Source organism: Rana temporaria, chromosome 7 (assembly GCF_905171775.1).
Source record: "Rana temporaria chromosome 7, aRanTem1.1, whole genome shotgun sequence".
NCBI lineage: Eukaryota > Metazoa > Chordata > Amphibia > Anura > Ranidae > Rana > Rana temporaria.
Window position 1 is genome coordinate 36,318,604 of NC_053495.1, and position 14,976 is coordinate 36,333,579.

Here is a 14,976-nt window from a genome sequence, read left to right on the forward strand (position 1 = left end):
ACCAATTTGATGCAGTGTGTGGTGTATGGTCTGAGCACTGACAGGCTGACACCCCACCCCTTCAACCTCTGCAGCAATGCTGGCAGCACTCATATGTCTATTTCCCAAAGACAACCCCTGGATATGATGCTGAGCACATGCACTTAAAGGGGTGGTTCACCCTAAAAACTACTTTTCTTTATTACACTGGCCCCTCACATTACAATACGATTAAGGCTATTATTGTTTTTTTGATGCTGTACATACCTTTGTACAGCATATTCACCCGTGGCTTCCGGCTTGCGAGTCCCGCAGGAGTGAGCGTTCCTAACATGTCTGTGATTGACGTTTTGACCAAAAACGAGCTCCCCCCCCGTCGCGTAAGCCGCGTCACGGTTGGCGAAAGGAGCCGAACGGCGAGTCGGCGCATCGCCGTTCGGCTCCTTTCGCCAATCGTGACGCGGCTTACGCGACGGGGGGGAGCTCGTTTTTGGTCAAAACGTCAATCACAGACATGTTAGGAACGCCCACTCCCACGGGACTCGCAAGCCGGAAGCCACGGGTGAATATGCTGTACAAAGGTATGTACAGCATCAAAAAAAAAATAATAGCCTTAATCGTATTGTAATGTGGGGGGCCAGTGTAATAAAAAAAAGTAGTTTTTAGGGTGAACCACCCCTTTAAGTTCTTTGGTCGACCATGGCGAGGCCTGTTCTGAGTGGAACCTGTCCTCCTAAACCGCTGTATGGTCTTGACCACCGTGCTGCAGCTCAGTTTCAGGGTCTTGACAATCTTCTTATAGTCTAGGCCATCTTTATGTAGAGCAACAATTATTTTTTTTCCAGATCCTCAGAGAGTTCTTTGCCATGAGGTTCCATGTTGAATATCCAGTGACCAGTATGAGAGAGTGAGAGCGATAACACCAAATCTAACACACCTGAGACCTTGTAACTCTAACGAGTCACGTGACACCAGGGAGGGAAAATGGCTATATGGGCCCAATTTGGACATTTTCCCTTAGGGGTGCACTCACTTTTTTTCCCAACGGTTTAGACATTAATGGCTGTGTGTTGCGTTATTTTGAGGGGACAGCAAATTTACACTGTTATACAAGCTGTACACTCACTACTTTACATTGTAGAAAAGTGTCATTTCTTCAGTGTTGTCACATGAAAAGGTAGAATAAAATATTTACACAAATGTGAGGGGTGTACTGACTTTTGTGAGATACTGTAGTAGCTGATGTCAACTAAGGGTTCATTTGGACATTAATAATCTACTTTTGAAAGGACCTTTGAATGGTTACAGAGCCACTTTCATTGGGTTGTCTGTGCTGAGAAGATGAATCGGACACCGGGGAAAGTTTTAGAAGTATGGAAAATGTACACTGAATGCTTTCATAACCAGAATACAGCTGATCATAACTACCATGTAATAAGTTTAAAATCTCACAGAACGAATACAATTTACCAATTTGATGAGACAATAAAAAGTACAGCTAACTGCAAACACAATAAATAGAAGGGGGTTATTTACGAAAGGCAAATCCACTTTGCACTACAAGTGCACTTGAAATTGAACTGAAAGTGCAGTTGCTGTAAATAGGAGGGGTAGATATGAAATGAGGGGAAGCTCTGCTGATTTTATCATCCAATCATGTGCAAGCTAAAATGCTGTTTTTTATTTTCCTTGCATGTCCCCCTCGGATCTACAGCGACTGCACTTCCAAGTGCACTTTGCACAAATAGAAAACAGCATTTTAGCTTGCACATGATTGGATGATAAAATCAGCAGAGCTTCCCCTCATTTCAGATCTACCCCTCAGATTTACAGCGACTGCACTTTCAGTGCAAAGTGGATTGTCCTTTAGGAGATAACCCAGGGCTCGACAAATTCCGGTCGCAAGGTCGCCATGGCGACTAGAAATAGCATCCTGGCGACTTGGCTTGGAAGGTGGGCAAAAAAAAACAAAAAAAAAAATTTTTTTTTGGTGAAGTCCCAAGCTCTTCCTTGTGTGAGCTGGCGCCATCTGGTGGTGGCCGTTGGTATTACAAGTTAAGCATTACAAGTTAAACAGCAATTCTAATGTAATTTTTCACAATTTTCACTGCCATCGTCTTCCCTCTAATTAGAACCCCCAAACATTATATATAGATTTTTTATCCTAATACCCTAGAGAATAAAATGGCGATCGTTGCAATACTTTCTGTCATGCCGTATTTGCGCAGCGGTTTTACAAGCGCACTTTTTGGGAAAAAAATTACACTTTTTTTAATTAAAAAATAAGACAACAGTAAAGTTATCCTCATTTTTTTTTTTTTTATATTGTGAAAGATAATGTTACGCCGAGTAAATTCATATCCAACATGTCACACTTCAAAATTGCGTCCGCTCGTGGAATGCCGACAAACTTTTACCCTTTAAAATCTTCATAGGCGACGTTTAAAAAATTCTACAGGTTGCATGTTTTGAGTTACAGAGGAGGACTAGGGCTAGAATTATTGCTCTCGCTCTACCAATCGCGGCGATAACTCACATGTGTGGTTTGAACACCGTTTACATATGCGGGCGCTGCTCACGTATGTGTTCGCTTCTGCGCGCAAGCTCGGCGGGACGGGGCGCGTTTTCTGGCTCCTAACTTTTTTAGCTGGCTCCTAGATTCCAAGCAAATTTGTCAAACCCTGAGATAACCCCCAGTGTGTATTCTATGAGGATACATTGTATAGAAAGTTTCCCAGTCACTTTCTCCAGTACATTTCCTTCCCTGAGCCCGCGCTCCCATGGCACTGGGCAGATTTAGTGCAGCAAAGCTTCAAGTATGGAACAAACAGGAGATTTTACTTCCTGTTCTCACGCTTAAAAATAATCCTGTAATGATCACAAATGGGTTTTCCTAAAATAGTCCCCCGATTTACCATCCCCTTCAACAAAGAAACATTCCTCTTCACAAGCACCAAAGGCATCGGCCTTAAAGAAGTACTTTTGGTGAGCAGGATCTGCATCTTAAAAGAGGAACTATATCTGGCTACCTAGAAAAAAAAAATTCTGTTTGCGCGATTTTACCGAGATTCGTCAGGCGACAATCGTGGAAAAAAATCGCACCGCGAACAGGGTGCCAGTGATAGTGACAGGGATTGCACGGGCGTCCCGAGATTTGCCGTGATTCTGGATCGCGGGCAGAATCGCTGCGACTCCGCCCGCCATCTAGGATGCCAAAATGTAAACAGAGCCTAAACAATGATCTAGAAAAGACAGACAATCAGTCCAAGCAACATTGAAATGTTAGATGATCGATTATCAGAGCCCTGCCTGGAGTTGCGATGCGCTTAGTTTCCGAAAAAGGCCCTTCAGCTGGAGCTATACAATACAATACAGTCGTCCATAGGACCAAAAAGCAGTACCGCTCTTACTTATGGGCAAAAAGGCAGTCTCTTTCAATAGGGCTATATATCAGGGTTTGACAAATTTGCTTGGAATCTAGGAGCCAGCTAAAAAAGTTAGGAGCCAGAAAATGCACCCCTGTCCCGACGAGCTTGCGCGCAGAAGTGAACACATACGTGAGCAGCGCCCGCATATGTAAACGGTGTTCAAACCACACATGTGAGGTATTGCCGCGATTGGTAGAGCGAGAGCAATAATTCTAGCCCTAGACCTCCTCTAACTCAAAACATGCAACCTGTAGATTTTTTTAAACGTCGCCTATGAAGATTTTAAAGGGTAAAAGTTTGTCTGCATTCCACGAGCGGACGCAATTTTGAAGCGTGACATGTTGGGTATCAATTTACTCAGCGTAACATTATCTTTCATAATATTAAACAAAAATGGTATAACTTAACTGTTGTCTTATTTTTTAATTAAAAAAAGTGTATTTTTTTCCCCCAAAAAAGTGCGCAAATACGGCATGACAGAAAGTTTTGCAATGATCACCATTTTATTCTCTAGGGTGTTAGGATAAAAAATATATAATGTTTGGGGGTTCTAATTAGAGGGAAAAAGATGGCAGTGAAAATAGTAAAAAATGACATTAGAATTGCTGTTTAACTTGTAATGCTTAACTTGTAATACCAACGGCCACCACCAGATGGCGCCAGCTCACATCTGGTGGTAATAACTTGCAATACCAACGGCTCACCACCAAATGGCGCCAGCTCACAAAAGAAAAAATAAATGGCGACCTGGCGACTGGGATTTGTCGAGCCCTGCTATAGATCATGCACTAGGCATTTGTGCCCTTTTGTTTGCACAGTCCAAGATTCCCCAATCTGAGGAGGGCCACATCACCTTAACCACCCACTCCAAGTTCCACAATGGTCATTGCGTTTATGCATTGCCCCTGCTTAGGTGAAGAGCGAGGGATTGGACGTAATGGGAGAAAAGAAAAATGCAAATGTGTTGAGGTCCATTTTAATTGAGCACATAACCCCAATGCATTCCTCAGATATTTTGGTCCAAACTGACATGACAGCATCACGCAGTTGCTGAAGATTTGTCGGCTGCACATCCATGATGAAAATCTCCCATTCCACCACATCCCAAAGGTGTTCTATTAGATTGAGATCTGGTGACTGTGGAGGCCATTGGAGTACAGTGACCTCATTGTCATGTTGAAGAAACCAGTGGTGAGATGATTGGAGCTTTGTGACATGGTGCATTATCCTGCTGGAAGGAGTCATCAGAAGATGGGGACACTGTAATCATAAAGGGATGGACACGGTCAGCAACAATACTCAGGTAGGCCGTGGTGTGAAAATGATGCTCAATTGGTACTAAGGGGCCCAAACTGTGCCAAGAAAATGTCCCCCACACCATTCCACCACCACCAGTCAGAACTGGTGATACAAGGTGGGATGGATCCATGCTTTCATGTTGTTTATGCCAAATTCTGACCCGACCATCTGAATGTTGCAGCTGAAATCGAGACTCATCAGACCAGGCAATGTTTTTCCAATCTTCTATTGTCCAATTTTGGTGAGCCTGTGCCAATTGTAGGCTCAGTTTCCTGTTCTTAGCTGACAGGAGTGTCACATGGTGTGGTCTTCTGCTGCTGTAGCCCATCTGCTTCAAGGTTCGTTGTGTTGTGTGTTCAGAGAAGGTATTCTGTAAACCTTGTTTGTAACGAGTGGTTATTTGAGTTACTGTTGCTTTTCTATCATCTCAAACCAGTCTGCCCATTCTCCTCTGACATCAACAAGGCATTTTTGTCCACACAACTGCCACTCACTGGATATTTTCTCTTTTTCAGACCATTCTCTGGAAACCCTAGCGATGGTTGTGAGTGAAAATCCCAGTAGATCAGTAGTTTTTGAAATAATCAGACCAGCCCATCTGCCACCACCAACAACGATGCCACATTCAAAGCCTCCAAATTCCCTGTTTTCCCCCCATTCTGATGCTCGGTTTGAACTTCAGCAGGTCGTCTTTACCACGTATAGATGCCCTAATGCATTGAGTTGCTGCCATGTGATTAGCTATTTAGCAATTTGTGTTACCAAGCAATTGAACCGGTGTACCTAAAAGTGGCCGGTGAGTGTAAGTAGGGACATCCTGAAGAAGCCATTTGTTGGCGAAATGCGTAGAGATCAAGACTGACAACTGGATTCCCCATCCTATTTGACCCAGTACAATTTATTGGAAACCTGCTGCTTATGTTGCAGTTATACATGTTGTATATACATCTCTAGACTAGACCTCTATGGGTTAAATGTACTGTTTCCCCACCTGGGAATATAGTTGACATCCATTATGTATTTATGACATTTTTATACAGATTTTTCGGATTATGAATACATTTTGTATACTTTTATACACAAAATTCTTGTACTCATCTCCTTTATTTATCGGCTATTGGTGGCAACCTATAAAGTCCTCTCTTTTCTTCCTCTGTTTGGATCTAAAACTCTGCTTTAACCACTTCCAGACCGCCGCATGTACATATACGTCAGCAGAATGGCACGAACAGGCACATTGGCGTACCTGTACGTCCCTGCCTAGACGTGGGTCGGGGGTCCGATCGGGACCCCCCCCGCTACATGCGGCGGTCGGATTCCCGCGGGGAGCGATCCGGGACGACGGCGCGTCTATTCATTTCTAGCCGCCCCCTCGCGATCGCTCCCCGGAGCTGAAGAACGGGGAGAGCCGTATGTAAACACGGCTTCCCCGTGCTTCACTGTGGCGGCTGCATCAATTGAGTCATCCCTTTTATAGAGAGACTCGATCGATGACATCAGTCCTACAGCCACACCCCCCTATAGTTGTAAACACACACTAGGTGATCCCTAACTCCTACAGCGCCCCCTGTGGATAACTCCCAAACTGCAACTGTCATTTTCACAATAAACAATGCAATTTAAATGCATTTTTTGCTGTGAAAATGACAATGGTCCCAAAAATGTGTCAAAATTGTCCGAAGTGTCCGCCATAATGTCGCAGTCACGAAAAAAATCGCTGATCGCCGCCATTAGTAGTAAAAAAAAAAAATAATAATAAAACTATCCCCTATTTTGTAATTTTTTTTTACCAAAAATAGGTAGAAGAATACGTATCGGCCTAAACTGAGGGAAAAAAAAATTATATATGTTTTTGGGGGATATTTATTACAGCAAAAAGTAAAAAATATTGCATTTTTTTCAAAATTATCGCTTTATTTTTGTTTATAGCGCAAAAAATAAAAACCGCAGAGGTGATCAAATACCACCAAAAGAAAGCTCTATTTGTGGGGAAAAAAGGACGCTAATTTTGTTTGGGAGCCACGTCGCACGACCGCGCAATTGTCTGTTAAAGCGACGCAGTGCCGAATTGTAAAAACCCCTTGGGTCATTTAGCAGCATATTGGTCCGGTCCTTAAGTGGTTAAAGAATCAGCTAGAAGGTAAGAAATATTTTTTGGGTATGAACGTTTGGTTCCCCCGATTTGACAATACTGTCTGTAAATCTGCTAATTCGCATAACAACAGTTCTGTACTAACCCAACATTGGATTGTAGGGATGAGAGCTCAGTAATATACACTATATTGTCAAAAGTATTGGGACGCCTGCCTTTACACGCACATGAACTTTAATGACACCCCAGTCTTATATCGTAGGGTTCAATATTGAGTTGGCCGACCCTTTGCAGCTATAACAGCTTCAACTCTTCTGGGAAGGCTGTCCACAAGGTTTAGGAGTGTGTCTATGGGAATGTTTGACCATTCTTCCAGAAGCGCATTTGTGAGGTCAGGCACTGATGTTGCACAGGAAGGCCTGGCTCGCAGTCTCCGCTCAAATTCATCCCAAAGGCGTTCTATCGGGTTGAGGTCAGGACTCTGTGCAGGCCAGTGAAGTTCCTCCACCCAAAACTCGCTCATCCATGTCTTTATGGACCTTGCTTTGTGCACTGGTGTGCAGTCATGTTGGAACAGGAAAGAGCCATCCCAAAACTGTTCCCACAAAGTTGGAAAATCCAAAATGTCTCAGTATGGTAACGCCTTAAGAGTTCCTTTCACTGGAACTAAGGGGCCAATCCCAAACCCTGAAAAAACACCCTACATCATGACCCCCCCCCCCCCCCCCCTCCACCAAATGATTTGGACCAGTGCACAATGCAAGGTCTGGGATGCCATTAAAGTGGTTGTAAACCCTTACAGACCACTTTTACCTACAGGTAAGCCTGCATGGTTTAGGAGATAATTACACTAGAGACTTGCGCCGTAGACAATGGCACAGGCGCACTTTACAAACGGCGACCGTGCCGTCTCTAAAGGAGGACGTGCCGTGACTGGCGTATGCGCGGGAGTGACGTCATCGCGGCTCTGGCCGCGAGCTTGCGATATCACAGGGCCAGAGCTTGCGATACCCGGAAGAAACTCCAGGGCGACATGTCGGTGGCGAATTTTTATCATTTTGTTTTCACAAATAGAGTGTATTGGTGGTATTTGATCACCTCTGTGATTTTTATTATTTGCGCAACAACTGAAAAAAAGACCGACATTTTTGAAAATAATTACGTTTTTATATTTTACTGTAATTTTTTTTGTAAATAAGTAAGTTTTCTTCAATTATGGGCACTGATATTGCGGCACTGATGGGCACCAATGAGGTGGCACTGATGGGCACCGATAAGTTGCACTGATGGGCACCGATAGGCGGCGCTGGTATGCTGCACTGATGGGCACTCATAGGCGGCACTGATGGGCACTCATGGGTGGCACTGATGGTACTTATGGGTGGCACAGATGGGCACTGATAGGTGGGCACTGGGCATAGATGGGCACTAAGAGGTGGCACTGGACACTGAGGGGTGGCACTGATGGCATTGCTGGGCATAATTTCAGTCAGTGCCCATTTGTGGGCACTGATTGGCATCGATTGTGTTAATTTTTTTTATTGTTTTTTTTTGTGCCTATTTTTGTACTATTGAGCACCGGGGGGCACTTCCTGGCGGTCCAGTGTTGGCATCCGAGGGGGGGCTGCGCTGATAAACAATCAGCGCTAACCCCCCCTGTCAGGAGAGCCGCCAATCGGCTCTCCTCTCTTCGCGTCTGTCAGACGCGAGTGAGAAAGAGCCATCAACGGCTCTTCCCGTTTACATCGTGATCAGTCAGGATTTCACAACCACTTCCCGGACGTCAATTGACTATTGACCGGGTGGGAAGTGGTTAACTAGCATTACAGGATAAATGTCATTTTTGCATGTGTGCGCTATAATCTGTTTTGTACTGTCTTTGGTCTTATAGCAGCGCCATCTTAGATGTATAGCATTTTTAGGGTGTGCCCCCCAAGTATCTTTTTGTATTGTGTAAAGGCAGGCGTCCCAATACTTTTGGTAATATAGTGTATATCAGAATACTGACCCCTTTAGCACCTCCACACAATGTACATTTGTTTTCCTCGAAAAAAAAAGAGTCTTTAGTTAGTTAAAGTTACTTACTGTGTCCCACGTGACAATCTGAACATCAGTACTAAAGGAGTTGTTCACATGTTGTGTTATGTAAAGATTAGCAAAATCACAAAAGTGGTGATACATATTTACACCTAAAAAAGAAAAGAAAACATACAAAATATAAAAGGGCTGTGTATATCAACTCGTATGCACAATTTTTGTCACGACTTTCAGTCCAATGCATTTTGAGTCATGATAATGTATCTCCGCCGCGTGTCTTGGGACTCATTTTTTAGACGATGACCTAATTTTATGTCCTAAAGCAGAACTAAACGTTCCCAGTCATGAACTATTTTTAATCCTTAACCGGCCCGCGCAGATATACTGTTGCAGGGTGGCTGCTCTACGCTGGATCACGTGTCCGATACACGAAAGAGCTGATCATGTAGGGGGGAGGGGGGGCACGCGTGCCCAGCGCCCCAGCTGAGCTGTGATAAGTTACAGCTCAAGGCGATCAGCGGGTCCTGGCCAATGACTGGTCACCGACACTGTCATTTAGGGAAAAGAGCTCTGTGTCATAAAAAAAAAAAACACAGAGCTCCGAACACCGACAGGCGATCTTGCTGGTTTTATTTATTTTTTATTCCCTGAAAACGTGTTTAGTAAAAGCATCACATAACTAAAACATTACACATTGTTAGGCACACATTTTACCCCTTGATGATCCCTGTATTATTGTCACTATTGATGTCAGTAGGTGAACCCCTCAGTCAGTGCCAGCTAGTGTCAGATTGTCCACCACACTATCAGTCCCACTATAAGTCGCTGATCACCACCATTACTAGTAAAAAAAAATCCAGTATCTATACCAGACTCTATGGCGCAGATTCTCAAAAAAGCGCCTATCTTTAGGCGGGCGTAGCGTATCTCAGATACACTACGCCGCCGTAACTTAGAGCGGCAGGTCCGTATTCAGAAACATCTTCCGCTCTAAGTTACGGCAGCGTAGTGTATCTGATACGGCGTAAGCCCGCCTAATTCAAACTAGCCTGGTAGGAAGCATGTTGTATGTAAATGTTTTGTGACCCCACGTAAATTACGCTTTTATCGAACGGCGCATGTGCGCGCATGCTCAGTATCACGTTGAATTTTCAAATTAAATTGCGCCCGCTCAATGCATAGTCGACGTGAACGTAACTTACGTCCAGCCCCATTCACGGACGACTTAAGCAAATGACGTAAAACACGACGACGTCCATACCTAACATGACTTACCCCTGCTTTATGAGGAGTAACTTTACGTTGGCGTATGTCTTACGTAAACGACGTATCTTGATACACCGGGCGCACGTACGTTTGTGAATCGGCGTATCTAGCTTATTAGCATATTCAACGCGGAAATCTACGGAAGCGCCACCTAGCGGCCAGCGTAAATATGCACCCTAAGATACGACGGTGTAAGAGACTTACGCCGCTTGTATCTTAGCCGAATTTATGCGTAACTGATTCTAAGAATCAGTCGCATAGATACGACGGCTGTCATTCGTACTTACGTCGGCGTACATGGCGCTACGCCGTCGTAAGTCCTTTGAGAATCCGGGCCTATAACTTTCACACACACCAAATAATCTATACTTATTGGGATTTTTTTTTTAACCAATAGACATGTAGCAGAATATATTTTGGGCTAAATTCATGAAGAAATTCGATTTTTTAAAACTTTTTATTGGATATGTTTTGTAGAAGAATTCTTTTTTTTAGAAAATGTCGGTCTTTTTTTTTTGTTTATATCACAAAAAAACAGAAGTTATCAAAAAACACCAAAAGAAAGCTCTATTTGTGTGACAAAAGTACAAAAAAATTAAATTTGTGTAGTGTTGCACGACCGGACCACCCAATTGTCAGTTAACCTGTTCACGTCCACGCTATAGCTGCAGCGCGGACCTACATTACCGAGAGGCCCGCAATAGACGTCCACCCTTTTGCACGCACCCCGCATGGCGCGCGCTGTGATCACTGAGTCAACGACACTCGGGTGATCTCAGATCGAAGTAAGGGGCTGATCCCGGCCCCTTACCAAGTGATCAGCTGTCAGACAAATCTGACACATTCCACGCAAAACTCCACAAATGGACTGGACAAAAATATTGCAACCTTCTCAAAAATTCTAAGAAATAATTGCATTCCAGGCTTGTAATGCTCCTGTAATTTGTAATTAAACTCACCTGTATTCATTTACAGGTACTGACAATATAGAAAAATCACACGACAAACCAGTTAAATTGGTGAATAATGACGCAACCTTTCTGTTGTATGTTAAGCAGCAAAGAATTGTCTAATGCCCCGTACACACCATCACTTTATGTGATGAAAAAAAACGACATTTTCTGTGAAGTAAAAAATGACGTTTTTGAAACTTCAATTTTCAAAGACGAAGTTGCCTACACACCATCGTTTTTCTCACAATGTTCTAGCAAAGCGAGGTTACGTTCACCACGTTTTTCCATTGAAGCTTGCTTCATAAGTAGCTTCTGGGCATGCGCGGGTGAAAAAACATCGTTTTAAACAACGTTTTTGCTACACACGGTCAATTTCTGTGAAGTAAAAGTTGACGTTTTGAAAAACGACACATAAAATTGAAGCATGCTTCAATTTTTTTGGGTCGTTTTTTAGAAGACATAAAACAACGTTTTCCCCCACACACGGTCAATTAAAGTGACGTTTTTAAAAACGTCATTTTTTTTCATCACATAAAGTGATGGTGTGTACGGGGCATAAGGGTTTGAGAATAAAAATTGTGGAAAAGCATGGACAATCTCAAGGTTACAAATCCATCTCCAAATGTTCCCGTGTCCACTGTGCACAACATTGTAAAGAACTGTACAGCCTATGGCACTGTAGCTGATCTCCCTGGACGTGGACAAAAGAGAAATTGATCAAAAATTGCAATAAAAGATTATTCGAATGGTGGATAAAGTACACCGATCAACTCCCAGACAAATTCAAGCTGACCTTCAGGCACAGGGCACAACTATGTCAGCTTGCACTATACATCGCCATCTGAATGAAAGGGGGGGGGGGGGTCTATGGTAGGAGACCTAGGAGGACCCCACTGCTGACACGGAAACATAAAAAAGGGAGATTGAAGTTTGCCAAAATTTACCCGAGGACGCCAAAAATTACCTGAGGACGACAAAATACTTTTGGGAGAATGTGCTGTGGACAGACGAAACTTAAAGGGTCACTAAAGGATTTTTTTTGTTTAGCTAAATAGCTTCCTTTACCTTACTGCAGTCCTGGTTTCATGTCCTCATTGTTCGTTTTTGCTTTGATGTTGCTGTAATTCCTCTCTGTTCTGGACACTTCCTGGTTGTTTCCTGATCACCACAGTACTGGGAGATTTCTCACTGTGGTGACTAATCAAGGAGGTGTGATTACTCTGTGTCAGCACCAATCCAGTTTCGTTTTACAATCCATCGCTGCCTTCTATTGGCTCTCTGGCTCTGTACATCAGAGAACCAGGAAACAACAGCAAAAACTAAACTAAACTGCAGACACATTATATTATTGGTTTTTATCTATTTTTAATCATTTTTTAAAAGGAAATCAGTTAACTAATATGGGTCATATTCTCTCTAAATATCCGCCTGCTTCGCTTAGGGCACTTACACTCCGCTGTCCCAACTTACTGGAGCAGGTGTTGTATTCCCCAACCACTTGCTCCATAAGTTGGGACAGCGGAGTGTAAGTGTCCTGGCGTAGCCTGGCGGATCTCCAAGGGGGCGGCTTCTATTCAAATGAAGCGCGCCCCCAATGCAAAAGAACTGGGCATGCGCCGGGCTGCAAAAAGCCCAGTGCGCATGCTCCAGTTCTCGGCGGAAAACGTCAATGACGCCGATGTGTGCGTCATTGACGTAAAGTCGTATTCAAGAACGACTTACGTAAACGACGTATCCGACGAAAAAACACGACGGGGACCCGACGCCATCTGTAACATGGCCTACGCGAGACTTGCGGAAACTTACCCCTCATATAGCAGGGGTAAGTTTCCGCTTACGCAAACGACGTTAGCGACAGTTACGCGACGCGAACTCGTTCGTGAATCGGCGTAGAAGGATCATTTGCATATGCAAATTACTCCTTCATGTAAATGCCATCTAGCGGCGGCCGGCGTCATTGCATTTAAGATCCGCCAGTGTAAGTGACTTACAGATGGCGGATCTTAAGTGTATCTATGCAAAAATGATTCTAAGAATCAGGAGCATAGATACACGGGCCAAAAAAGGGAGTTACGATGGAGTATCCTGAGTTACTCCATCGTAACTTTACTCAGAATATGGCCCTATGTCTCTATACCCTGTAAAAAGTCATTTCAGCTAAAAAAAAAAAAATTCCTTTAGTGACCCTTTAATTACAGCTTTTTGGTAAAGTCCATCTTTCTACTGTTTTCAGAAAAAGAAATGAGGCATTTAAAGAAAAGAATACAGACTCTACAGTCAAACCTGGTGGAGGTTCACTGATGTTTTGGGGTTGCTTTGCCGCTTCAGGCATTGGATGTCTTCACCATGTGCATGGCATTATGAAATCTGAAGACTACCAAAGAATTCTGGGGTGCAATGTAGAACCCAGGTTTAGAAAGTTGGGCCTCTGTCAGAGGTCATGGGTCTTACAGCAGGACAATGACCCAAAGCGCACGTCAAAAAGCACCCAGAAATTGTTTAAGTCAAAGCACTGAACTGGCCAGCAATGAGTCCAGATCTAAATCCCATAGAGAAACTGTGGAGAGATCTCAAAACAGCATTTGGGAAAAGGAACCCTTCTAGTTGGCGAAAGAAGAGTGGTCCAAAATTCCAGTCGATTTCAGCAATTTTTTTCTAATGGATGTGCTACCAAATAATAAATTGAGGGTGCCAATAATTTGGTCCAGTCCATTTTTGGAGTTTTGTGTGGAATGTGTCAGATTTGGCTTTTAAGACATAAACATGAGAATAATTAAGCATTTGTAATTGCAACAATTTTCTGGGCGAAGTGGTGCATTATCTGACAGAAATGCAGGGGTGCCCATATTTTTGGCCATGACTGTATAATTTATGAATATGAATATATATATATATATATAACAAATTCTATTCATCAGCTTCCATGGGCATTACCTGCGTCCAGCTTCATGATATAAGTTGGTTTTTCAATGACGACGTTACAGTGTCCATCCTCTATAGGTCTGAAGGATAAGGAGCTGTATGACTGCAGTTCTGCAAACCTAGGATTTAAAGGAAAATTTTAATGAATGAGGACATGTCAAGGCGCAGCACACTGAAATCAACAGGATTATACTAATGAGATAATGCCATCATATTTGTATTCAAGTATAAGTGACACCAAGACTGGTTGTTGGGAATGGATGGCGGTGGTGGATCCCTAGTCTCCACTAAGGCTGCTTTCACATTGAGGCGTGCAGCCGCGGTGACGATATAGCCGCGCTATTTGTAGCGCGGCTATACCGTCGTATTTACCGCGATATTCGGGCGCTAGCGGTGAGGTTTTAACCCCCGCTAGCAGCCGAAAAAGGGTTAATACCGCGGTATTACTGCGTTTTCCCATTGATTTCAATGGGACGGCGCGGTATAGGAGCGGTGAACACACCGCTCCTATACCGCGGTAAAGATGTGGCTAGCAGGACTTTTGGTGCGCTCCTGCTAGCGCACCGCTTCAATGTGAAAGCCTTCGGGCTTTCACATTGAACACTACAGGGCATGATTTTTCATGCGGTATAGCAGCGCTATTTTTAGCGCTGTACCGCATGAAAAACGCCCCAGTGTGCAAGGGGCCTAACAGAAGAGGCACCACAGAGGGTCACATGACAGCAGATTCAGTTATGTAATAAAGGTTTTTAGAAGGGTTTTCACATTACAAATGGGTGGGAGGAATAGAGGGGGGACTGATAAACTTTATGTCGGAACTAAACCCTCAAAAATACACACCTCCACATTGCAGCATTTACATCCCCTACCAGCCGCTGTCATCTTCTCCCCAGTTACTTTCAGGTGCAGGGTTTTTGGCCTCTTGATTGGCCGGTGGTGAAAAGATGTCATCCCACGCATGCGCGCAAGAGTTAAGTCCCGTACACATGGGCTGGGTGTC

At 43.7% G+C, this 14,976-nt stretch overlaps 1 protein-coding gene across 1 annotated transcript in view; it reads right to left on the bottom strand.

Annotated features, from left to right (window-relative positions):
• The window catches only part of EOGT (EGF domain specific O-linked N-acetylglucosamine transferase), a 72,147-nt gene that overhangs the window by 30,686 nt on the left and 26,485 nt on the right, over positions 1-14,976 (bottom strand). Inside the window, exons 7-8 of the mRNA XM_040359201.1 lie at positions 13,989-14,095; positions 8,884-8,987 (exon numbers count right to left, since the gene is read on the bottom strand). Of these exons, the coding sequence (XP_040215135.1) occupies positions 8,884-8,987; positions 13,989-14,095 (211 nt within the window). The remainder of the gene's footprint in view (positions 1-8,883; positions 8,988-13,988; positions 14,096-14,976) is intronic.